Source organism: Mycteria americana, chromosome 2 (assembly GCF_035582795.1).
Source record: "Mycteria americana isolate JAX WOST 10 ecotype Jacksonville Zoo and Gardens chromosome 2, USCA_MyAme_1.0, whole genome shotgun sequence".
In the NCBI taxonomy this organism is placed as follows: domain Eukaryota; kingdom Metazoa; phylum Chordata; class Aves; order Ciconiiformes; family Ciconiidae; genus Mycteria; species Mycteria americana.
Window position 1 is genome coordinate 82651291 of NC_134366.1, and position 26680 is coordinate 82677970.

Genomic DNA, 26680 nt, shown 5'->3' on the forward strand with positions numbered 1-26680 from the left:
TAAGCAGATCAATCAACAAAGCAGGAGCAAGGATGGAATAAGCAGGGCAAGATTAAGCACGTGCAAAAGCATGGAAAGCGCAGTCTGGCTGAGAAGAGACTTCTCATTAAGCTGTGAAGCAGTATCACAACAGAAGTAAAACAATCCAATATTAGAATGAGCATTAGCTTTTACTAAACACCCAGAAAATACTACATTGTGGGGAGATTAATCTGACTACCCCTTTCCTTCTATTATCATACATTTTGGAAGCATCTTTCATGACTAAGACAAACATTCTCACATATATGCCCACAACAGTTCAAAACCATCAAATCATACCATAATAATGTGACTGTTGCTTTGCTGGGCCACAAAAAAAGATGATTTTGCCAGGGAAAGTTATGCAGCAAGAAGTAAGCAATCAGACTCCCTTTATTTTAAGAAAAAGGTAAATGAAAATCATGTGCTAAGAAAGAATATAAGTAATCCAAGAGAAGGGGTGGAAAGTCACACTACCAAAGTATATTTTTGGGTTTGGGGTTTTTTGGGGTTTTTTTTTTTTGCTTTTTAAACAGAGAAAGCAAAATGCAAGGTTTTCATTGCTGAAGTATAACTGCCAAAATAAAAGGGCCTTTAGTGGGGGGGAGAGAAGAGAACAAACAAGAGATTCTTATTCTTTTATGTGGTACATTGCCTCATAAATTATTCCCTAATTCCTTACAGTTTTGGCTCTCACAGGTCACTGCTTATCTGAGTTGGCGGGAAACATGCAAAGCAGCTATACCCCGAGGAGAAGAGGGAATCCACCAGTGGACACTAGATGATAAATAGTACAATAAGCTGGCATGATTACAGGCCATGTTGCACATTCCTCTCCGGAGTTTTGATTTGTTATCTAGGGCTGGAGTGGAAAACATACACAGAGAAGGACAGAAGCAGAGGAAGCCGGAGCTGCAGCATCCAAATGACTCCATCAGCCCACAGCTGGTCACCGAGTCACTCACCTCGTAGCCTTTTTCCAGCAGGAACTCAGCCAAGTACGATCCATCCTGGGAAGAGTAAGATGTAGGAAAATGTTAGAAACATAGTGAATAGGCCTAGGAGAGTTGGACTGGTTAAGGTCTCAAAAAAAGGAAGAAAAAAAATGTGCAGTGAGTTGACCAGGTAACAAGCATATACTTTGATTTCTCCATATTTATACACTGACCTAAAAATACTGTAGACGCTTTTTTGTTAACTTCAGATTAAGCAGTATATTTTAAGACAACTTGCTTACAAATGCTGGTTCAGATCTCTCGTCTCTTGAATCTCTTCCCAAGTTCCATTATAAAGCGCCTGGGGACTTCTTTCCAAAATATCCTAACCACAGTTACTGAATTTGATCTATTTTGGAGATAGGGAAGGAAAAACATTCTAGAAAAATTGGTGCAAGCTTGGCATACTCTGCAAACTGGTATGCCTCTGGAGCACTGTGTCATGCTCGTGTCTCCCTTGCACATGCGCTCCTTCCACAAGCCTTCTGAAGGCACAATAATTCTGCCTGCCTGACCAATTGAATTTTCAAAAACATCCCTAGTGCACCCTATATTTATACTACAGAATACAAGTCATTTTCACATTTTATGTATCATTGAGGGCTGAGAGTTTGGGTTGGTTTTTTTTTTGTTTTTTTTTTTTTTTGTTTTTTTTTCTTCCTTTTAAATCCTTGACAAACTTTAATTATTAAACTCCCCAAAAGCAAATACTTCAAAACACATGCTAGCACATGTTTTCCTGAAATAAGATGATCTTCCTGGCATCACTATTGCCAGGATTACCAAATACAATACATCATATTATCCTTATAAATGTGTACACACCATCACAAACCCAGCAAAGTTTACCCCTCCAGAAGAGTGCTCACTAACCAATTCAGTGAATACTACCCGTGCCCAAAGAGTCTGCATCTTTTCACTGTCTTTTTGAACTGGTTGTTCCTTTAATATGCGAGAGTATTCCACCAGTCTATTGACTTGCTACAGAAAGACCATAAAAACATGAGATACCACCTATGCTTACATGCTTAAACTCTGTTACACGGCTCTGCCGTGATCATGGCCAGAGACATTTAAGGGCAAAACTAAACAGATGCCTCTTTGGTCCTCTTTTTGAAGCATGTTTCTCCAGAGGAAAGCCCCTCTCACCTCAGATGAAATGAACTTTTCTTGTCTCATAGACAGCCTAAGGAGAATAACATACTGAGGTAAGAAATCTGAGATGCAGTAGGAGGCCCTAGAGCAGCAGGGCTGCCAGTGGAAACTGCTTACTACACTCATGGCAAAATCGTGCATAAAACTACGCAAAATGGCGTGGTGCAGCGTACAAGGGGCACGTTGCTGTATGTTTAAAACTGCAGAATTAGAAAAAATGAGTGACTTTATGGTATAAATGTTTCATAAAGTCTTACACAGTCTAGAAGAGCTTGAAACCAAGAAAGATAGTCTCAGCTTACTTACTTCTCCCACCACATATATATGTGTGTGTTCACATGACTTTACAGAGCCATAACCCAACAGCCCTCAGTCTATGACGCCAGCTGATCTAGAACGTGACAAACCACATGTGCCATGGCATCACTGGAACAGTATATATTTCTGTACATCAAATGAAAACAACAAGACCCTATCGAAAGGAGAAATTCAAAGAATATGCAATGGAAACTCTGGAGAAACATGGGGGCAAAGGGGAGGATGACAGCTACCTTTAACATAGTTGTCATCTTTTTCATTAGTAATTCCTCCAGGATTTAGCAGGGGTGGATCAGAGGGAAGAAAACTTCCCCATTCTCCTTGGTTGCTCAGTCCACTAGAATAAATAAATATATAAAATAAAAAGGAGGTGTAAGTGGGAGACCCAGAGAGTGCAAAGGAGATGAAAAAAGAAAGGCTGTGATTACTTAGGAAGTTGATGGGAAACAGACTTGACTAGGATTGAACCCTGTCAATAAGGTCTTGTTCTTCTCACCCAGGCCATTGCTCAAACTTTCCAGTCGCCCTGGAACATTTTGAACCAGCAGTGGCACTCGCTTCCTCTGCGCTTCCTTTCCAGGCCTATCAAGTGATAGGGCAGGGCTTTACAATGAGTGGGAAACAGGCAGTAAGTGTGAAAGCTACTGGTTTCTGGCTCTAGCACAGCACAGCTGATTTACTGTCTGGTAATTGCACACAATGCAGATTCATGCTGTCCTGCACTGCGATACCATATCACACACAGCCCCAGGTTTCACGTTTCCCTTCCTTTTCTTTTCAGTACAGCAGCTGTCAATGTGAACAGCAATCAGAACAGCGATCAAAGTGTCAAAGAGTTTGCAGCTTGTAAGGCTAGTACAGCTTCCACCTTTTCCTAATGAGATCAAGGAGTAAATAACATTAAGTAAGCTCTATTAATTGATTTAAACCTTTATCCATAGGAGACTACATTATGCATATAAATTGTATTATCAAAGCTATTGATTTCCATTTATACTACAAACAGAGCTTTCAAGATTCAGGAGTCGCTAAACCAGGAAAGAAATATTAGAGGAACTAGGTGTTTAGCAACAAATCTCAATTATTGTTAGGGCTAGCAGATTTTGCTTTGAGCCACATGCTGCCAACCATATCCATTCCTGGTTTGCATCCGAGTAGGAATGGGCCAGCATGAAGCGTGTGACTTGGTCCGATCCATGAAGTTGGGGACTGGAGGGCAGGGCCTTCCCTTTTGTAAGAAATGCTTATAATCACCTTGATCCTATTTCGCTGAGTGTTTTACCCCAAGACTATCAGTCTAAATCATGTCCTCCTTAATACTGAAAAAAACCCAATACCAGCTTAGGGGGCAGTGAGCACATGCAACCAGCAAGGCATTAGTACGCCCAGAGCCCAGTCTGGTTGTTGAGGTACCCTACTCCCCAAAGTCAGCCACAAAAGGCAGGTGAAAAACCACGGTCTATACAGATTAGAGCGCTTAGTTACTGTGTTCCCTCCACTGGGCAATATGCTATTCTACTTTAGAAGTGTTGTCACATTTGAGAGCTTACTTTTGCTGAAGTACCCAGCTATTGCTATTCAGTTTATAGCAGATCGACAAAACGTCAGAAGACAGAAGTAGGTCCTTTTGTCTGTGGCCAAAACATCAGTCTTAAAAGGAAACACCCTACAAACTGCCTTTAAGTAGGATTGCAATGAGACATGGCTCTGCACAGATATGTCAGACCAGCTTGAATGGTCAAAGCAGTTTAACAAGACTGATTAAATAAACGACCTCAGTTAAAACAGTTCCTCATGAGTACACTCTGACATATCAGACTCGAAGAATCACTACGCTGCCTTCAGCCAAATAGTAGTTTGAAAGCACACACAAAGACACATACAAAGAATGATACTTCAGCTGGCTTCCAAGATACAGCAACAGGTTTCCAACTGCAGCTGCCTTACATGTCTGTAAAATTCCCAGACAAAAGAAAACAGTCACATAAACTAGAGTGAGACAACTTTAGGATGCAATATTTTATATTTAATACAGTAGTTAATGTCAAGAACTTCAATAAGCTTTGACACACTATCAAAGAAAACCTTTTCCAATGGAGTGAAGAAATTGAGACTTAAACAAGAGTTAGACAGTGCTTTGCCACAAACACCTAGAATAAAAAAAAGTATCAAGTTTGACTTGATCCATGAGCAAAGAATAGGATCATTTATACAGAAAACTGAAAACAAGTGGAATTAAAATAACCTGTTTAACAATCCAAATCTCATTTTGCACTGTTCTACACAGGGAAATTCCATTTGCAATGGTCTTATTTTTGATTTATATTGACACATTCAGAGAAAGCTGCAAAAGCAACCCCAAATGAAAGACATCTTCGTCCTCTTCCTTTGATATGGCCAGTTCCAACATCCTTCCACAGAGCTCCTGGATTCAAGAACTAGATTACATCCTACGTGAGTGTTTGCAATCTGGAGAAGGCAACTCCCTCTTCCCCACAGCTCCTCTCTACTAATAAAGAGGAGTGGAAGAAAGTACTAGATGGATGAAAAAACAAGGGAAAAGAGACCAAGAGGAAGAGGAATAGAGTTCTTTTTATTACTAGTCCTAGAACTCCAGGAGAAGTATATAGAGTGCTTTTTCAGGAGGGAAAAGGAATTAAAAACCTAACACAAGTGATGCAAGTGTATTATGACCATAACACAGAGGAGAAAGGGCTCCCATTGCAGGGGGATAGTATAAACATTTGAGAAGAAACATCCCCACAGTATGGTGGTAAAAATTACATTCCCTACAACATGCTATGTTAGGACATCCCAAAGCCATGCAAAGGATTGTGAGAAATCCTGCTGCAAGATCCCTAAAGAAACTGTCCACCAACAGCCCAGCTCTCTACTTTCTGAAACAACGGAGCCGCCAATATCAACCAGACTCCCAAACCTGACTCCCAGCCACGAGAGACACGGTCACTCAAAAAGCACCACTTCATCTGATAACACAGCAGGGAAGAGAACGTGACTACTGTGCCATCTCCCATACTCCTCGTGCCTGCCCATTTGCAAATGGATTAGCAATAAAGCCTGAGAACATAAAAATGCAACACACCTACTGTCAGATGGACTGTTTGAGGGAGGTGGTGTTTTTTTGATATTTCTACAATGGGCGTGTACGATGAAATATCTGTCCATTTGCTACATGCTTATAGTTCTGCTCTGTACTTGCATGTGTCACAAATACCAAGCTTTCAGACTCCATTATTCCTTCTGAAAAAAGTGCCATCACATGAAAGACCAAAGTTGGTTATACTTACAAAATTAAAAATTGAGTAAGGCTAGTGCCATGCCCTTAGGAATAACACTATAAAGGTGAGTTCATGGAAGTTCAAACTATAGATGATGTCAATTACCAAGGTCATTCACAGCAGTTCTAAATTCCTTTTGAACTACAAACTATAGCTCTACTCTGCTGAAGTTAAATTTTGATAGGTTCAGTTAACCTGTTTGGGGGACAGTGTGTGGAGAGAAGAGGCACACATTCAGCCATAGGACATGGATTTTATTTCTTAAAGGGATCTTTCTGCAGTAACATCACCAACAGTGCACTGTCACCATTTTTATTTAGCCTTGTTTAAAAGAATAATCTATACTTCCATTAAAATATGCAGAACCAATGCCACTAGTAGCCTTGCACAATAAATTGTTGCTTCATCAAATTTTAAACTTTTGCATAGCCATATGCTAATGCTATTTCAGTGACTTATTAAGCTGGAGTATGGTGACAGATCCTTTGGAGCAGGGAACACACACCACTCTAAAGCAACAACTAAATAATTTTAATAACAATCCATAACAACAACTATTCATTTGTTTGTAGCACTCCAAAACAGCCTTCCTTCAAAAAAAAAAATCCAAGACAGTAATACAGTGTAATGTTATTTTTGCCAAAAAATGCATACTTCTAATCATTTCCAGTGATTTACAGAGGAAATCAGTAATTTTTTGCAGCTACTATAAACGGAACAGTGCTGCACTTTGTCTCAAGTCTTCAAGGCAATACTCGAAGTAAAGCATTAAAGTGTTCATAAAAAATTCTCCATACTGAAAAAGGAAGAATTATGAACTCTGAAGTATTGAACTGATTTATTAAAGCTGCCACCCTCCAAATGCAGTAGTTATTTTGCTATTTTGATTTGTATTCTGGCCAAGTAAGAATAGGAAAACAAGTGTCCTTTTGTTCCTGTGGTCAAAGAAAAAAATCAAAAGGCAATAAATGTTAAAAAAAAAATCTTCATTTGTTTTAAAACATTCCTCATTTAATTGAAGGGGTTTTGTAAGGCATTAACTGCAGTACAACAAAAAAATTAAGCAGGAGAAAAAGTTATCATTAGCAACAACAAAGACAGTCTAATTACATTACTCTCTTCTTTTTCAATTAAGAGTTGTTCAAAAGTAAAAGAAAAGCAAAGTTGATTTGGAAAAGTGAATCACCCTGTTATTTCCTAGTCTGAGCTCCATCTGACCTCACACACTATTCCACTGGTAAACTATTAAATTATATTAAGAGCTGCAACTGCAGTTACGGACAACAGCAACAAGTTTTTCTTCTTCCTCCCTCCAGTTATCTTTATCCAAAACAACATTATTCACATCATCAATATTTATAGCTATTCTACTGTGAACCTCAGCACAGACATTTCGTCTAAAGAACAGACCTCTGCACTACTCTAAAGCCAACACGAACAGAATAAACTTGTGTCATTCAGATTTGCTCCTTACCATCAGGAGAGGCACACACTTGTGAGTTTTGGCTTAACTTAAGCCAACAACAGTAAGGTATGTCAATGCAATATTGCTGATTTTTTTAAAGTGCTGATATTTAAAAGTATAAAATCTTCAGTCTAAAACACATATGATATTCTACAATAATCAAACAGCTTGTATCTATCACACAAAACCCCCCAACATCTCAGCTTGGGAAAAACAAGTTACACCATCAAACTGAGTATACTAAGGTTTTTTCCTGATTGCAGGAACCTGTGACACTTAATGTGTTATTTCCAAATACACTTACCACAAATTTCCCAGTGACAACAGTCAAGTGCTTGATAGCTTTTTAGAAAAAAATAAAAATCATGCCCCTAAACTCTCAGGCTGTGTGCTCAAACATTCAGATACTCAAAATAACTGCTAGTTTTCAGATGTGTCCGACGAACTATTTTTATAAAGAGGAAAAGTGTCAGTAGAGAGCCTTTTGAAGATTTTAAAGAACAAGCTTTTTCTGAATGCATATTATAAGCCATAATACATTACTTTTTCCTTCAAATATGAATGTCTGCAGTATATTAATATAAAACAAACCAGTTACGAACTCTGAATTTGAGAGAAACCTAGCTATATTTTTCTGTCTCACTAGTGAAACCACAGGGATTGGAGGAATGTGTCTATAAACATGGAAATGCAAATCATATGGACAACAGTCCACAAGAAAATTAAAACCTCTACTTATAGTGTTTGTAATGGGAAATCCATAACAGTTTTAAAACCCACGAGATGATTGTTTTGCCCATCCCTATTTCCTCCTGCTTTCAAAAAAGCTACTGGTATCAGATGGTCTTTCACCTTTCCAAAATAGTAACAGCAGCTCCCATCAGCAGCAGCTCTGAGCATTTTGGCCATCCTCGAGTACTCGGACTAACCCATCAGCCCCATTAGGTGACTAACGCTGCTGCAGCCGACTCGGGGGGAAACCCCTCCATCTGCAACAAATGCAAACTAACCCAAACGCTACCCACTGGAAACCCAAACACACAGCACCTAGTTGCACAGAGCAAAGAAACCAGGAAACCCAGAACTAAGCTGTAGGACACACTCTCAGAAGAGTAATTTTGACCTCAAAATTCGAAAGTTCAGAGTTGTCACAGTAACAAACCATAAAGCCCAGAAATGGTTTTGGAAGAAATATAGCATCTGTTACGCGTAAGACAGATGAGTAATTTTGTGAAGTGACACCAGGAGGAAAATATGAAATCTTAGCATGCCATCTTTACCTTTAACATCCTACAGAGAAAAACCTAAACAAAAGCAGTAACATGGCTATTACTGTAACTGGGTAGGCCACCTGAACTTATGACCATAGCTCAACACACATCCTACCAGAAATAATGGACCCACCTCACTCTCAGCCAGAGCTACGTGTATTTTTTTTGCTGCTGCAGCCGCCTACTACAGCTGCTGAGGTTAAAGCTGCTTTCACCGTTGTAGCACCAGCCTCTCACACTGATGCTCAGCAGGCTTTCTACCACTGCTGCTCACTGCCTGAGTTTATACTACTTTACATTTACCCCAAGACATTGTTTCCTAACGGGGTGCAAGGTCAGGTATTTGAGAGAAACCAAAATAAACATCACACTTGCTATCTTGTTTGCATGAGACCACAGCCTAATGAAGGAGAGGTAAATGAGTGCAGACAGGGAAAACAGGGAAAAAGGTTTTTATTTCATTCTTCTGTACTCGGCTTTACATATGGACATAGCAATTTAGTCTGAAATACGATTTATTTACAGAGAAACACAAAACCAGAAAGAAAGCATGTTCCAATTGGAGTAGAGAAGCAGTGCACAGTAAGACAACTTTTATTTTCTTAAATGTTTGCATGGTTAGAAATTTGAAAATGCAGTCAGGAATGCTTGATGGGTATGTCGGAGCTTTAGCAGCTCTCAGTCTTGCAATATTTGGTTGGGTGGAAGAAAAGCACTGATCCTGCAATGATATGGTCTGCAAGTCATGGGAGCAACCACTCTGCTTCCCAGACATTTGAAGTTCCAGGACAGGACAGCTTGTGTTGCAACCGATCATTACTCTGTTAAGGTATTGCCTCTCCTAGTCAGCATGGTGGGAGTCCAGTTTTTACTGGTCTGTCATCTACTGAAGCACAAACAGATTTTTCAGGGACTCTGCTTGTTTATGCATTTCCCACCTTTTCATTTCAAAGTTCTCACACTTCCCAATAACAGAGGTCTTGAAAAGGTGGCACCCAACACTTTCCACAGTTGTGAATATTCAGAGTGGCCAAGAGACCAGCAAGCTTAAGTGTGATCATCATCATCCCAGAGGTCTGGGCACCTCAGATTTCCCTTTACACCAGGAAGGGATACAGTAAGAGTCAAAGCCCCTATCACACCAATAAACTTCCTGATACTTTTGCGATGGAATAGAAAAGGAAATATCCTACTGAAATTTCAAAACAAACAAGAAAAACCCGACAGAAATCCCAAAGCTAAACTCTTGTGAAAGGATATCACTATTTGGACCAAAATGTTACATTTTAGATGACTCTACTTGGCTATTTGTATCATCTTTTCTTCAGGAGAAACTGAAGAAACAGTAATAGGAGAGAAATGTAACAGGAGAGCTCTTAAGAGTTGTTCCCTAATGTTCACTCTACACACATGCTCTTCTTCCCCATAATAGGGGTCTTATGTATTTTGAGTCCTAAATAAAGCTACACTTCCATTCATTGAAAAAACAAAAATCATAGGAATCTTAAGATGACAAGTTCTTCCCATGCCTTCCAAAATATTGTCCTCACAAAAAAAAAATCTAGAGAAACAATTAGCAAAGACACACAGTCTACAAAGATTTGAATACAGTGCTTTTAACCAGTTTTTCCAAAGATAACACTTGCCAGAATTTCATGTTTTGCAACATGTTTCTATTGTGCCCAGAAGCAGCTTCACATTTTGTCGGATATTTTAAAGCAAGAGTAAATATGCTTCCAAAAAAATATTTTTTTTTTTTTTTTACAGTCTAGGACTTGGGGTTTTTTAAATACACAATATATCTTCTATAGTATAATTGTAAATAAATTAAATACATGGACTCTGTGGTAAAACCTGATTGAATGAACAGAACTATTAATTCAGACAGTGCCTACCTTCCTCTGTAAGCAAAACCAGCTGTTAGTGAAGATGCTTAACTACGTAATAAATGCATTCATGTTAAAAACATTTAAGTATAGATTGATTGAAATTGGACATTGGACCCGATACCTCTGTTCCACATGGCCGCTCTTGCTAATCAAGCACTCCGATGCCACATGGACTGAGCTTCCTGGTGGCGAGAAGCCAAGCAGGATAAGGATTATCTAGGCGATAGCAAAAGGATGCAGTGTTTTTTCAGAGAAGGTTGCAGAAGGTCATCCTTATATTTACAGATACCGTACAATGCCTTGTGTACCCAACTTCACAGCTTTCCCTTGTCAGCTTCAAAAGGGGAAAAAACCCACCCAGTTTCATTAATTGCCAAGGTTCTTGTCTGAGGGGAACTAGAAAGGGAAAGCGAGCAATCACGTTTGCTTATCCTATCTGTCAGGAACAGGATTTGGAATAGACAACTACTACAAAACTGCTGGCAAAATACTCATTCCTTCAATTCATACAGGATTAAAAAAATCACCTGCAGCTTGAGTTGCAATAACCCCTTGTATCATCTTCAAGTGCGGTTATCAAAAGAATTCTTTCAGCTAGCTAGCTTTCATGAACAGCTTCCTAAATTAAGATTAGGACAGAGCTATATCAAGGTAAAGCAATTGTATAGTTTAAATATTTCTACATCGGTTTTGTTCCAAGGAATTATGCAGTTTTGCATGGATCTCCAAAACCAGAAGAACTGTTTAAAACTTTCACAAAGAAGCATTTAAGAAGCATCAAAACAAATTACTTTAAAGAGCTTGTCACAAACATTTCTTTCTTTAACTTCTTTCATTTGCTGTTCCACAAAACCTGAAACTAGTTAAATTTAACTGATTTTACAAGCTGTGGAGAGACTGAGTACATAGGACACATTTTAGTCATTTTGTCTGTATTCATAGTAATTTCCTCTAATCTCAAGGTTTCTTTGCAGTTCGTTTGAATCGCTTTGCACCCTAGGAACTACAGGAAATACTACGGAAACCTCCCTGTCTCTCTCAGTTTGCAAACTGTTCTGTTACATTTATTCCTGATTACGTTAATAACAGCCTACCAAAGCCAAAGCCAGTATCAGAATGTTACTTGTTTAAAATTCATAAATTCTTTAATTTAATTGCCAAGAGACATGAGGGTACACTTTAACTGAACAAACACAGCAGTTTTTGCAAAAAGGCAAACGTGAAGAAAATAATACCTAGTTTTTATTACAAACATCACTGGCACTTAAAAATGGCAACATCCTATCTTTTTTAAGAAACACTTAAAATTCCCATAGCAGGCACAGGAAGAGAACTCTTGGTTTTGTCAAACATCGAGTGTAAATATAACAGCAAAGGGCAAGAGGGCCTTATTTTCAGAAACATGGGGACTCAAAACAGCCCCTCTCTTTGAACAATACACTAAGCCCCCTAGGAGAAGATTATTAGATATAGGTATACATAAGCAGTTCCTAAAATGAAGTACACAGGTCCTCCTTTTACTGCTATTAAGAATTACAGATTAACACCACCATACAGCTGACTATTTGGAATAGTCTTCCATTGCTTCACATCTGCAGGTTCACCTCCCATCTGGCTTTTGCCTAGGTTGAGCCAACACGTCCAGCAAATAAGGACAACAGACAGAAGTCAAGAAACTGCACCTTACACCTTATGAATCTTCTTAAACGCTTATGCACTGAATCACTACAATATGCTCAAAGCAGGCAGAAAAAGGAAGTTTCCATACTGAACTACACCACACATGGAAAACTAATTCGAGCAGCTCTTAAGGAGTTCTTCATCGCTGCATCAACCAAGCTACTCGGCATCAAACCATCTGTCTTCTTCCTCTGCCTCATTCCAAGAAAAGGGGCATCATCCATTTTCCTCCTATCCTTCCCCTTGAGGGTTATCTATTATTTAGAAAGCTTGAAGAGGCATCATAACAGGACTGTTATTTAGGCACCTGATTATATGACCTGTGCCCTGATCAAACTATACTACATGGTACCCTTTAGATAAGCATCCTTACTCTTCAGGGCCTGATTGCCTTTATTTAGGGCATCTGGAAATACACTGAAGATTGTCTCAAGAGTATTAGTGAATGTTTTTGTACTAGTGAACATGCTGACAACCAGTAGGTGTATACAACCAGACAGCTAGCTTAACTACTCTATCCTCACAGAAAACTCTGCTTAAATGACATCGCACCAGCAGGCATTTTGGAGGAAGTTATGTGATTTATTGCAACCCAGAAAGAAGTGTACAACAAACTGCTCTGAGATGATAATAAAACTCCGCCTTCAGGATCTAAGGCATCACAGCTACACCCCTTCCCTCCCTCTCAGAGGCCAGTCACGCTGCCTGACTCACAGCACTACATCTCATTCATTCAGAGATGTGATTAGTACTGCAGTCATCTCTGCCATCCGCTGTGTACAGACCTTCCATAGACGCAGGCAGTCCTCCAGCTACACACATGCTGCTCCCATGGCAGAATTCCAAATAAAAACTGTGGCTTCATGTTTGCACATCTTGTTTGTCAATATTGCTTTGTTTCTCCAAGAACAACTTGGCCAACTGACAGGCTAGAAGGGTGCTAGCTAGTGCAAAGCTGCTCCTTTTGGCTGGATGCCTACGCAGCAGTCAGCCACGTGTTGCAATTCAAACACTCCATGCGTATCTGGATGTCCTGTGATGGGAATATGAACTTTTCTAGATCTTTTAGAAAGTTTGCTTGTTTCTAAAGATGACAACAGTTCTAGATCCATAGGGAGAACATTCTGGTTTTTTTCCAGATATTTCTATTTTACTCAAGACAGTGGTTTACATGAAGGGATGTTCGAACTTGAAAGAAAATATTTCCAAGTATTCTCATGTGCTTCTGTAGGGCAATCTCAACCTGGCAAACTAATTTAGCCATCAAGTGACTAAAGTTTGCATCAGAAGGTAAACAGAAGGGGTCCCACAACTATAAGGACAGGCAGGCAAGGAGGGGTGCTCATCCTGCTGAAGTGTGGCACAAGAATTTATCCAAAATTACTGGGATGGGACCAGCAAAGGTTGAGCTTGCTACTCTCCTGCTGACATGCAGGAACGGTAAAATTGCCAGTTGCAGTGAAAGTTGTTGCGCAGATCTATTCAGAAAGTGAATGCTGTTTTCCCACAACTACTGTCACATTTTAATTTTTTTCTGCTATTTTCCTTAAAATGAAAGTATTTCCCCGAAGATGTTGGTGCCAGATATCTATGTACCCATTCTTAATGCATTTCATGCTATGAGGATGCCAAGCTACATGTTTCTCCATGTACCCATGCTTACGTACGTATGGTACAAGCAAGAAACTTGTATCTAGTCAGTAAAAAGCATTTCACATTATCTTGCATAAGAGCAGTTTTCTTAGTAGTTCGTTGACATAAAAGCAGTAGCTAGGCACAGCACTACCTCTTGAACAGCATCAGGAATCATTTGTGCACAAACATTTCATGCATGGGGTCAAATGCATTTCTGATCTATGACAATTCAGTTTTCATTCAAGGACACAGAAATAAGTGGATATATTCCTCACTGGATCACCCCATACCCTCAACAGCTTAGCTCTTTTATGCTTCATTGATACAGAATCCCAATGATTGCATAGCATCGTGCTGCTTCCTTCCCCCTTTCATAAAAGCTAGTAATTTGTAAGCACTCACTTCATTTATATTTAACTTTTCACATCAAATGGGGTGAAATTCACCATATTGAAACTCAATGGTCCTAATGATGCTTTGTGGAAGGTGGTCAGGAACCAAGAAGCACAGGGACTGGTAGTCCCAGATGTCCACAAGAAAAACAAACAGAACACCGGTTATCTTATGCACTCTATTTTACAACCTTCTCCATCTCCAAGTATTTATGCTTTCCTAAAGTTTTGGAAGTTAATAAAAAGGTTAATAACATCTTTGTAAGACAGTTCTTCACTTTGCCTATGTTTATTTACAGCTTGAGGAAAATCCTAATAAAAATGCATCCTGGCTAGACTAGTAGTGCAAGATACTGAAAGGAATCCCTTTTCTTCTCGTTTTAATGCATAGCAAGGCTGAGTAAAAGCAATTATTCTTGCTGATGCCATGCAGTTAAAGTGCAAATTGCAAAGTCATTTCCACAATTTTTGTGTCATTCTCCTGAAAAGAACTAAAGCTCTGAAGGTGCTGTTGTAACAAGAGGTAAAGGTTTAGTTGCACTGTCCCTCCTAGTTCAAAACATGCACAGTCCTATGGGGACTCAACTTTTGCCTCTGGCATGATTTGTGTTTGATCTCACCCAAGCAACTTAAATTTGGTTTTAAGCCTTTTTTTGCCATAAGCATAAGATGAATGATTATGCATAAGACTGTTTATAAAACACCCTCAAATACTATAGCAACATATGCAAACAGTCCTGAAAACAGGTACCAGGAATGAAACTGATTAAAACATGTATACAAGCACATGTCCCAGCAGAAATTCTTAGGCAAGCTTACCCTGTTGTTAGAAGGGGGAAAGAAGGGAAGGTTTTTTTAATTGCAGAAATATTAATAAAGTGGCACATTCAAATGTGTTTTTACAGAACAGAATGAACAAACCGATGTTACGATTGCTGGAAACAGTATGGTGGCTGCACCAACACATTTTGAATTGAACAGGTTTGCTGAAATCCAGAAGAACAGCTTGACTGAAAAATCAAGAGGCTATTAAGGTAATATAAACCTTACCAGCCTCTATTGGATCCACTGCCCATGGCTCATTCAAGGATTATTCAGCTAACTGGCCCTTGACAGTGTTTTGTGGGACCATTTTTAATTAATTCACAATTTCAATGGATTATTTTACTGACACTAATAATGTTTTATAGATAGAGCATGGAAACAAAGACAGACCTATGGGGTAACTGAGTCAGGGAGCAGTACTAAATCAACTGAAAGGCTCAGAAAGAAACCTTCAGCTTCCCTGTCAACAGTCATTGAGTACATTGTAGAACAGCTGGCAAGACCTTCTATTGCATCTCATCACTTCTTTCTCTGGCCTTCTCCTTTATAAAATTATTTCCTCTTGATATCACCACAATAACTGGCCTAAAAACTTAAGCTTGCTGTCTAAAGCAATCCTCCTGCCTCTTTTCTCCATCTGGAGTTCAAGCCTATACAGGAATATTGCAACATTTCTGGAAGGTTTTCATCATTATTTCTTAAGAGAAGCAGCTTCTTTTTGACCCTCTTATGAGCAAATTGTCAATACCCATGAACTGGGAATATGTTATTAAAATAAACCAGCTAGAATTTATATAGCTCTACTGCTATATATGCCATTGTACACTACCTTTCTTATGCCAGTAAAAATAAACTTGTTAAGGGCCTAGTTTATCACACACAAAAATGCTACAAGTTATTACCAAAACAGGAGGGGGAAATAGAGAGAAGTTTAAGTACGCTAGATGCTGAACAGGAATGCCTTATTCTTAGAATTGTTCTAATTCTCCAAGCTTCAGTGTGTCATATTTTGTGTTCACAGAAAGAGTTGTGTAATACTTTATAGTGAATTATGGGGAAAAGTGTTATGGTATGAACTATTCAGTTTCAATTTACCTTCCATACATTGCCTAATTTACAAGAAAAAGACAACACAGAAGTAAGGAGAAAGTTTAGAATGTATTTAAAATGAACATTTCTCTTTTATGTAACTACCCTGAACTGTTCGTAAAATTTCAGACCCATGGAAATTCTTTGCAGGGCTTTAATAAGAGAAAGGCTATATAAGCCCAGCCACACATTTCCTGTGTTGGGAAAGAAAAATGATCCAAGGTGCTTTAATTCAGTTATGCCTCCCAAAGATGGGATCTGCTGAAGGGTAGAAAACAGCTCAAGAACCCTTCAGAATTACCAAATTCTAGAACCACAATCAAGTTTTTACTAATCCATGAACTGCAGATGCACAAATATGATCTCTACTACAGAAAATTCCATACGTGAGAACTACATTAAACACATTTTCAGTATTTACTGCAACTCTCAATCAAAAATACTCCCAGTTGCTTGAAGCAGGGGGCTTGTGTGTTACTATTAGTCTTTGAATGATCATTTCATTTCAACAAACTGAATGTAAGTGCAAGAAAAGTATTTTAACCTTCCCAGTTGCTGTTAAACAAATGAGAACAGTTTTAAGCATTACAGTATTCCAAAATGGTACAGACTGATGGGGTGTCTGAAGGATACTAGCCTTCATACTCATGAAAAGCACAACCTGAAAAGAGACTAAAGGAAGGAAAAAAGGAAGTGGACCTTCACTTTGTTTTTCAATAGCATACAAAAAGCTATTGCTTACATCCATACATTGCTTACAATAGCATACATCCCCAAACCCCATGAACTAGCTAAGAACCACGCAGCGTAGCACAGATACAATCCTTCAGACTGAAGACCAGTAATTTTTCAATGCTCACCAGCAATATTAGCTACCACAAAGACATTACTTTGTACTTCCCCAGCAACATTTCAGTCCAGTACAATTAAAATGTGTCTATCCACTTCTCGCTCAGAGGAAACACATTCCCTCAAATTAGAAGCAGTCTTAAGCAGGTAGACTGAAGACTAAGATCAAAACTTAGTCACAGCAGGTTAATACTCCAAGCAGAACAAATTACTTTCAGATAAAGTAATCAAATCTTTCCTTTGTATTTCAAAGTATAATGCAATGCTAGCATAACTCCGGATCCTTCAGTACCAGGTAGGTTGAGTTATTTATATAGGCATAGGGTTCCACCTCTGAAATAATCTAGAATTAAGATATCAACACCACTTCTTGCAACTTGCAGCTGAACAGCAGAGCGCACAGCCTTGGGTATCACAGACACCACCAAGATCCAGGGATGGAAACACAGAGCGCAGCACAGTTTAACAGGTCTGTAGCAGAGGCTGCAAGTACCTTCCTGCTAGGCTTTCATCAAGACATCTGAAGTCATTAGTCTATTTTAAAACTTGAATAGACTTGACAAAAGATTATCTCACATACTACGGAGGGTAAGACAGACTTCAGAACCAATGTCAGATCACAGACCCCTAAAATACTTCCCAGATAATCCATTGCATTAAAAAAAACAGGTGTTCTCATTTAAAAGATGCACATGAAGGCCACATCACTCCATTTTGAAAGCAGAGAAACTTTCTTCAAGATCTCAATTTAACCAGTCACCTTCATACTGTTCTACAGTTAGTTCCTATGATTATACTCAGGATTAATGGAATAACGCACCAACATGATGATTCATCTGTCATCAAATGGCTATATCTTCCTTCATCTCATATGAATAGCATTTGTTTTGTTGTTTGGGAGGTGTTTCGGTCGGGTTTTTTGTTTGTTTGTTTTTCCTCCTTTTTTATTTTAAGCTTCTTTCCTTCACCAGTGGTAGAGCCCGGGCTGGAAAAGGTATCACTAGACCATGAGAAACAGCAATTCTTCACTGATGGGTCCCCAGAGCAGAAAATGTTTGGCTACAACTTGATGTGACACCTTTGGTTTTGGCACAATATACCAATCTTTCAGTCACTGTTTGAAATTACAGAAAAACAATGTGCAAGTCAAAGTTTAGCTGTAAGTTAACACTCATTTTAATAAAAAATAATTTTAAAATAATGACATCAGCTAAGCTACTCTTTTGTAGACATCTTCTCACACCTGCAAATATAAAATACACAACAGATGTTGGAGAAAGAGGATTAACTCTGTCCTCTCCCACTGCAACTGAAATACTGAGTTTCTACAGGAAAACTTACACGCTGTCACTCTGCTGCAAGCTGATTACACTCAGACCTTTTCTAAATGTTTGTTTGTGCTGGCATGTATATAAATATAAAGAAATCAAACTTGCACAACAAAACAGGTATGAAAACCTCGATATGGTTCTGCTCCGATGCAAGACAGGAAAACTGGAGGAGCAAAGGAGCTCTAACCTGGTGCAAAAACTTTTCACTATTTTGGCAATAGATAAAGGAAATCAAAATACTGGATCAATTCCAAAAAGAGCTGAACTTTCACAGTTTGTAGCTGACAGTAAATAAGAGTTGGATCGATGGCTTGTGTTGGAAACCAGTGAGAAGGAGCCCACAGCTCCTTCTGGATATTCCTGGTAAACAACTCGTCAGCATTCAAAAGGAAGCCTCCTTTCCTCAATTCCTACAGAAGACTGACTGACATTTCAACCTACCTGAACCCAGACTGACAGCAGAGACTGGTCTCTCACAGTAAAAGAGTCTGGGGATTTTGTTGTGGGGATTTTGTTTGCCTTTTTTTTTTTTTTTTAAATTAAGAAAACCCTATGCAATACCACTGGTTTTTCAATTAAATTACCACCTCAGGGACAATCCATCCGTAAGAAAAATGAGGTGTTAATGAAGTACATGTCATACCAAATACCCCCTTCAACCTTAACAGAGTAAAAGTATATTCAGCTCTGGCAAATAAGCAGTGTGACTCGGCTATCATTTTTACAATGTAAAAAAACAGCATTCTTGTTATTGTAATCAGATTTGCATTGCATTGAGGACTTTTTTTTTTTTGGCCCTACCCCTAAAAAAGTCAATGAGCTTTGGTAGGACTTAAAATAACCATTCCCTTTCCACAAAGGGAAAGGAGGGAGCAAAAATTGCTCAGGCTACTGTCACTGGCATTTGCAAAAGGTTCTTCAAATCTTAAAATCTTTGAATCTAGGACTCAAGGAAGACAAATTTTAAAAATTACTTGTTTCCTTTAGAAGATAGACAAAGGTTCACAGGCTCTAAGTCACTAGTATCTTCCTTACCTTTCCAAGCTCTTATATCATTTTATATGTCATGGTTCTCTGGTTCCAAACGCTGACCCCTTAAACTAAGGACTAAACCACAAGTAAACTCCAACATTTTCAACTTCCACTCTCCAATGCACGGTTCAAAGCAAGTTTGCATGGTGCTGAAGAACAGGGTATTAGTTGGAAATCATTAATTCCAAAACCATCATCCAAATGGGGAAAAAGTATCAAGCAGATATTAAACCCATTGCTAGCTACTCCTTTTTAATTCCAAAGGTACCAGAAGTATTTGAAAACTGCTAGTTTTCCCTAGAAGAGGGTCACAACTATGAAGCAGGGGACTTCTGCACTTCCACATTTTGCTTTCAACCCTATTCCCCAAACTAAAAGCTTGAGTACTTGTCTTTGTCCACTTTCACAGGCAGCAATGGCAGGAATAGTCTAAACGGGTTCAGTACTGCCCTGATGAGCCCATTCTAGGCACCGAGGACCCTACTTAAAAAACTGGCAGTCACGTCAGTCCCACAAAACTTCCATGCTTTGGAAAGCCAAAATCAGCAGCAGGATAAAAAAGGTCTCCATCCATAGACTTCAGATTGCATCATTATAGCCTTCCGCATTTGGGGATTTCATTTCCAAGAAAAAGTAAAAATTATAAATGCATTTAATCTCACCGTGAATGAGATTAAAAGGTTAACACACAGAAGCTGCCAAACATACCACCTCTTGGCAACAGCTGTTGGAAATCTGCAAGCTAGGGATGCCAGGTCATTTTTTTTTTTTTTTTAAGCATTCAATTTAGATTACTGATTAGGATTACCTGATTAGGATTACCTGAGTATAATATCCTCTTACATTTTCTGTAAGAAAATTTACAGTTCTTTCAACCACCTGCACTATCATCTTTAGAATACGGCCTACATCCATAGCATATGGTATATATCGCATAGGCATCAGTATTTTCAAGTAAATCTCAATTATTTTTAGAAAACAGGCCATCCAGTGTTCTTGCAATGCACTTGAATCCTGTAAATTTTACACATAACTAAAGCACAGAAAAAAATATAGACCTGATATCCAGTTGCACTGCAGAATTAAAAGGCAGAGACAAATGGAAAGACAGGGAGACAGCAGGAAAATAAAGTCCAAGCAAAGCCTAACGGAAGCATTCCAGCAAACATGCCAACAAACTAATCCTCTTCAGTGTTTGCTTCCTAATAATAAGATATCAAAGGATTCTTATAAGAAGGGCCTATGAAAGCAACTGTTTTGTTGCAAGCAAATAAGCTAATGGTTTTATTAGAAGCATACGCTAAAAGGTTTATCTGTTAGGCAAGAGTTGCTTTCTTTATGCAGTGTTTTAAAAAATAATGATTGAATCGCTTTACTAGTCACATGCCAGTGGAGTATGCATAATACTCCGATGCAGCAATTATTCCTATGGTATTAAACAAGTCCTTCTGAAGGGAAGTTAATATAATTTACAAATCTGCCCTTGCCCATCATTAAGAGTAGCCTAGAGAACAAGATTTAGTAAAGAACTGAAGGACAAAACTGAGCTCTGAAAGCAGTTCACTACAGAATGAAAGTCTGAAGATTTAAGGAACATTATAGAAATTGCCAGCCTGCTTGTTCTGCCTGGAAATTATTAAATTAAGCAATTAAAAGTGCTGATAGAGAAATACTCAAAATAAGATCAACTGACTGGGGGTTGGTTCTACCTCAAATTGAGCCATCACTTCTTTCCCCTACCCCTTCTCAAAACAGGTTTTTCCAATACCCCTCTGAATGCAGGTGTAAGGCAAGTCAAAACATACTGTCAAGATTCTCCTGTTCCAAGTAAATTGCTGGAAGGTGCTTATTTTACTTGGCGAGAGAGATTCAGACACAGCATGCCTTAGTTACTACTTTGTTTTTATGACTGACTTTGCAGAAATAAAGGCTCATTTTAATATCAAAAACCTATGCCAGATTTGGTCCTGTTTCATAAATACTGAAGTCAGATTGATATCCTAGACAAACTTGATGGCATGTAACTCTACTTAGCCCTTATATATTATTCAGAACCTACATTTTATGGCATGCCTTTTTTTTTTTAGTATGTTGCAAGTAAACATCAATTCACATTAGTGACTATCTTCTTAAAGTATCTTCAAATGTATTGACAACAAATATTGCTCAAAGGGCTCAATATCCCATCAAAAATATACTCTTTAGTTTCTCTGCTTCTTAACTACCATGATATTGGGTCATATAATTGTATGTGCTTGATAGCCTCCAAGGTAAACAAGAGTCTACCCTCTCCCCTAAAGAAGGAATAAGATTCAATGAAGAGTGACAGGAACTCAATGCTGAGAAGCAAATATTACTGCACAAATTGGAGTTTGTGTTCTAAATAGCGTGTTAATCTGTCCCCAAAGATTTCAATGAAGACACTGAAATAGGAACTGAGAATGTATATGTATGCAGAGAGAGCATGCAAAGGCAAGCCAAAAGGACAGAGAAAAAAAGAGGTATAAATTTTTTTCACCGTGCACCACACATTAAGTTCAGCTTCCTTCTTCCATGTCCTCTGTGACACCAAACATAACAACAGCAGGAGTTCTCTGATCCTCCTCTGTGCTTGAAGGTTGCAAAAAAGGGGAAGGCGATGCCAAGCCTGATTCTTAGTAAGTTAAGATGAACAAGAGAAGCAGAGGGTAAAAATAAGAAAAAAGCTAGCCACAGTTGGGAGGAGGCTAAAAACTTCCTAAAATCCCATGTTTAGTTCCTTCAAAGGCAGCTAGAGATTCCTGAGAATAAGCCAAAAACTCATACACACTAGATTTCAGCTTTCTTACTGGACTAGATGGGAAGGATACAGTTACATTTAAATGTAAAGCCACCACGGCAGAAATGAATGCTAGAAGGAAATGCTTTTTCAATAAAGGGGTGCTTTAAAAATTCCCTTGAGAACAAAATTGAGAATGAAAGGCACTTCTTAATTGTTCAAAGAGTGAATAGCTTGAACTAGTCAAACAACTGTAGCTGCTACATTAAAAATACCACATGTTCTTATTCTCCAATTTGAACTTCTGGCACTTTGGGGGTGAGGGGGTTGCCACTTTTTCTTTTGTTTTTGACACTGTACAGGGCCTGCCATAAGTTATTTCAGAAGCTGAATATCAGGCTGTTGCATTAATTTATCCAACATGCACACACCAAGTGATGTTATAAAGAAGCTTCAGCTTTCACCACAGAGGAAGTTGATTCCTCCCTATTCTTCTTCCCAGGACTCCCTAAAACACCAAGGTTCACATACTGGAGGTGCTCACAGCATCCAACTATCTTCCCCCAGATTGTTCTTCCCTTCAGACAAAGTTTGGTATGTCTTGAAAAAATCTGATGTTCAGAAAAGCTAATTAGTCTATTAATTGGCATAATTATTTATTAACAGTTTATTAGCAATTAGCAGTACCTGTTTACCTCCAGGAAAGAGGTTCTGTATAATTTTATGCCCGCTCCCACACAAAAGGTTTCACAAAACTGATTTTTTTTTTCCTTTAAGCTTGCTTCACAGCCAGCTTCAAAATTTTATTATCAGAGCAAAACTTTCAGCACTTAAAAGTTAATGGAGGCACATTAAATATTAAAACATTCACTAGCCGAAATAAGCTGGGCTATCCTGTGAAGGAGAAATGAGAACAATTTTCTTTCAATGAGTTTATTATTGAACCATTTGAGAACATAAGCTTGCAAATTACTTCCACGTTGCTAATCCTAAGCAAGTATTCTAACTATTCTATGAATGGTATAAAGTATATCTCCCCACTGGAATTGGAATAAAAAGAGAGGAGAAAACACCCACAGCTCACATAGTAGCCATTGTTTGAGTATCAGAAGGGGAAGCCAGCACTGGCATAACTCTTAATCTGCTGAACTACTACTTTATCTTGATGAAATTTAAACTAATCAGACTGCTTTGAAGGTGTACGCTAAGAATATTAAAAAAAAAAAAATCAGCAGCAGCTTCCAGAAAATAGCTTCCAGAAGACTAAATGCAGATTGTAGACACAGCTTTAGATGGAAATTTAAAGGCACCTATGCCTTGCAAGACCAAAAAAAAAAAATTTAATAAGGAAACTTGTCTTACTAAAGAAACATATGTACCAAATTAATTTTTTTTATCTCTGCATAAAAGAACATGTTTTACAAAGAGAGGGATTGTTTCAGAAGCTACTGATCCCACATCTTGATAAAAGACTAATATAAATATTATTAAATTTTCACCAAGGTGGAGGTGCTAGAGAGAAGGAAGCACACCCATCTAATCTAGCAAAATAAGATTCATATTCAATAGAATAAGTCTTCACGGAACAGTATTATCTGAACTACTATTCCCAAATGCATCAGCAGAGGAATAACTTCTTTTAAAAGCATCTATTTGTAGAAGTCTATTATACTCAATATGAAAGATGAAACACTTCACTTTAAGCGACCAGAGTTGAAGTTGCATTGCAATACCAAGAACCTACGCATATGCTCCAAAACAGAAACAACCAACTCTTCAGTGACTCAGTCTTGTAGTTCAGTACAGACTTTGAAAAATGAGACAGCAAATCCTCACAAAAATTGTCAGGTAAAGAGACTTCATAAACGAATCTGTACTATTCTCAACCTTAATTACTAGGTTTACAGTAATTACTGTAGAAAAAACATGACCGGCCCTGCTACTTGATAGCATTTAATTCTACTGTAGCTTACACTTTCCATCTCTTCTTTTCAAGGGGCAGTTTCCAGTGTGGCATGCTACAAGATGATGAGGCTTAGGAATGAGTCAGTTCAGGAGGAAGGGAGGAGAGAACCACTGCCCAAACCCAGAGAAGAGGGAGCCAAAGTGGGGTTGTTTGCGTTTGTGACCACAAGCAAATATTTTGCTTTTCCTTCCCTCCCACCCCACCTCATTCAGTAATCAGACACATTTGTGAACTCAAATTAGGAAACAAGAAACTTCCCCCAAGCAACAGGTCTACTCAAGGTATTACAAAAGAAGTTGCTAATTCTCATCCAGCACCAATGGGCAAAGACAGCCGTCATGGTAAGCACAGTCACCTTAAAGTTTGAATGGGTACTTGGGAGGGATGGAAGCAGTTAAGTTTATCCTCTGCTGTTGATTCTTTTCTGCAAGCCATAATGCCAGTGGAGCTTCTTCTCTCCCAGGCTGGAGGAAGAATTACAACACATAAACACACAGCCCAAGAGTTGGCCCTTCAAAACTGAATGGGCTGAGGTCCAGCAGCACAAAACTCAAGTCAGTGCTACCTATTAATGCAGGCAGTCAAAAGACAGCCAGAGGAGCACCAGGGAACTGACCCGCTTCTCAAAATGGAAAGAATGAAGGGGAAAAAACCCAAGAAGCAGAGGCTGGCTAATCTGGGTTAGAAAACAGCAAGAGATGGGTTGCAATTGCAAAGAAATTCTGGGAGAAGACTATCCTTAGAAATCCTGAATGTTAGTGAAAGCCACCTTGAAATTCTGTTTCTAAATTAAAGAAGAGAACTCTAAAGAAGCTGAAACTGCATTGCTGCATGAAAAGAATGGAAGAAGCCACACGGATCACAGATTCAAGTTGCCTCAATTTGCAGGTCATTGCATAGTCAACACCAACTCTGGAAGGGCACACAAAAATAGCTACCTTGCGCCCTCCTTCCCTTCCTTCTTCTCATGTTCTTAACACAAGTGTAATTCCCCAAATTCTTCTTGTGATAATAAGATAAAGCACTGACATTGCTGTGGCCCTATGTCAGGCAAAGTTGAATGAACCATTTCCCAGCTTATTTTGGAGAATACAGATCACAGAAAACATATACTTTGGAAAAAAGAATCTGCTATGGTGTCTGCCAACCCAATTGCAAAGAAAACATCATCCTGATTTCCAAAGCATCCATGCAACTCTTGTGCCTTGCTCACAGCTTCAGTCACGTCCCTACAAGATTTATCAATAGCATCAGCAAACCTCACCCAACGGTACACCATTCTCTAGTGCTGCAGTAGAAAAGAAATCCTTTCCCCATAGCTTCAGCTAAAGAAAAGTAGAAGACTATTTCTGGTTCCTACAGAATAAAGGTCATTACAGAACTTCTCTAATCGTTATTAATGTTCTCCTTTCTCCCCACAAACATAAGTGTTCTTGTGACCACTGTATAGCCACTCAAACCTGTAAGTCCTATCCTTCCCTAGTCAGAATGTGTTTCACAAATATGGGAGATTTAAAATTATAGCTAGAGATCAATAACAGATCCCAGAACTATCCCTATATTTTTTTTGCTGTTTTTGAAAACTTTCTTCAACCAAAGAACTTAAACACTTACATTCTGTTGAATCTGAATTTATGCAATCATTTCATACCATGCTAAGGCATGAGTGGTAGGGAGGTGAAGATTTTACACATTTTGAAGACAAGATCACGGCTCAGAAATTGGGGTCAATAGGTTTTGCAACATGTGACCACCAGAAGGCATTCCAGCACTGAGGGTTTTCCTTGAGAAAGAGTACTGATGAGGGCTACACCTGAGTAGCCCAATGTGCAGCTCATATCAGTATCATCCCCAAACTGTTCTCTAGTTTCCAAGTTTAAAGCTTTTCTACTAGGCACACCAACCTGGACCCTTTTATTCTAGCCCTGAACACACCTGCTGGAAAGCTTCTAGGATTCTAATTACCCTAAAGGCTACATCAATTCATCTTTGTTCCTGGTAAGCAAGAAATTTAAATAGCTCTTCAGTATTCCAGAACAATCTTTTCCAGTACTACTACTTCCAGTCTACAGTCTTCTCCTTCATAATTCCTTTGGGTTTAAAATGAATTTGTCTTCTGTTCTCTCTTCATCTCTATCTCTATCTTTCTTGAATTATGGTCAACCAATCAACTCTCACCCATTCTTCCTCCTGAGGCTGGCTGCCCTTTCCATACTGACCACTCCCAAAGAGTCTTTGGTGTTCCCAGGACTGCAACCTGCTGCCAGGGTCAAAGACTTGACCTCTAAATCTTCATGTTTACCAAGTACCCGCAACTGCTAGTTTTAGGATGCTGTCCCACTGCTCTCTTCCATCACCTCCGTCACCATCACAGACCAAATCCTGTCTGAACATCACTATTTTCAGCAACATTTCCAAGCTTGGGTCTTAATTTTCTTTGAGCTCTTCAGGAACATACAGCTGCGTCAGGAAACTGTGCTCGGAGAAAGCACATCCACCTATTTGCAGGATCAGCTCTTTGATCTCCTCCACTGCTGTCACAGTTTACTGTGAAAGAAAAGTAATGTGCCACCATTACTTTTCCTTATTCTCTCAAACCTGAAATCTGAGCGCTCCCTGCACTCACCTGACAGATGCCCCTGCTCAGCAGCCCAGGTGTTCCTCAGGTGCTGCCACTGCAGCTCAGGGACTGCTTTGCACTGCAGCAGCA

The 26680-nt window shown here is 38.9% G+C and overlaps 1 protein-coding gene across 1 annotated transcript in view; it reads right to left on the bottom strand.

The window, feature by feature from the left end:
• The window catches only part of GMDS (GDP-mannose 4,6-dehydratase), a 430384-nt gene that overhangs the window by 358877 nt on the left and 44827 nt on the right, over positions 1 to 26680 (bottom strand). The window contains exon 2 of the mRNA XM_075493943.1: positions 987 to 1031. Coding sequence (XP_075350058.1) covers positions 987 to 1031 — 45 coding nt within the window. The remainder of the gene's footprint in view (positions 1 to 986; positions 1032 to 26680) is intronic.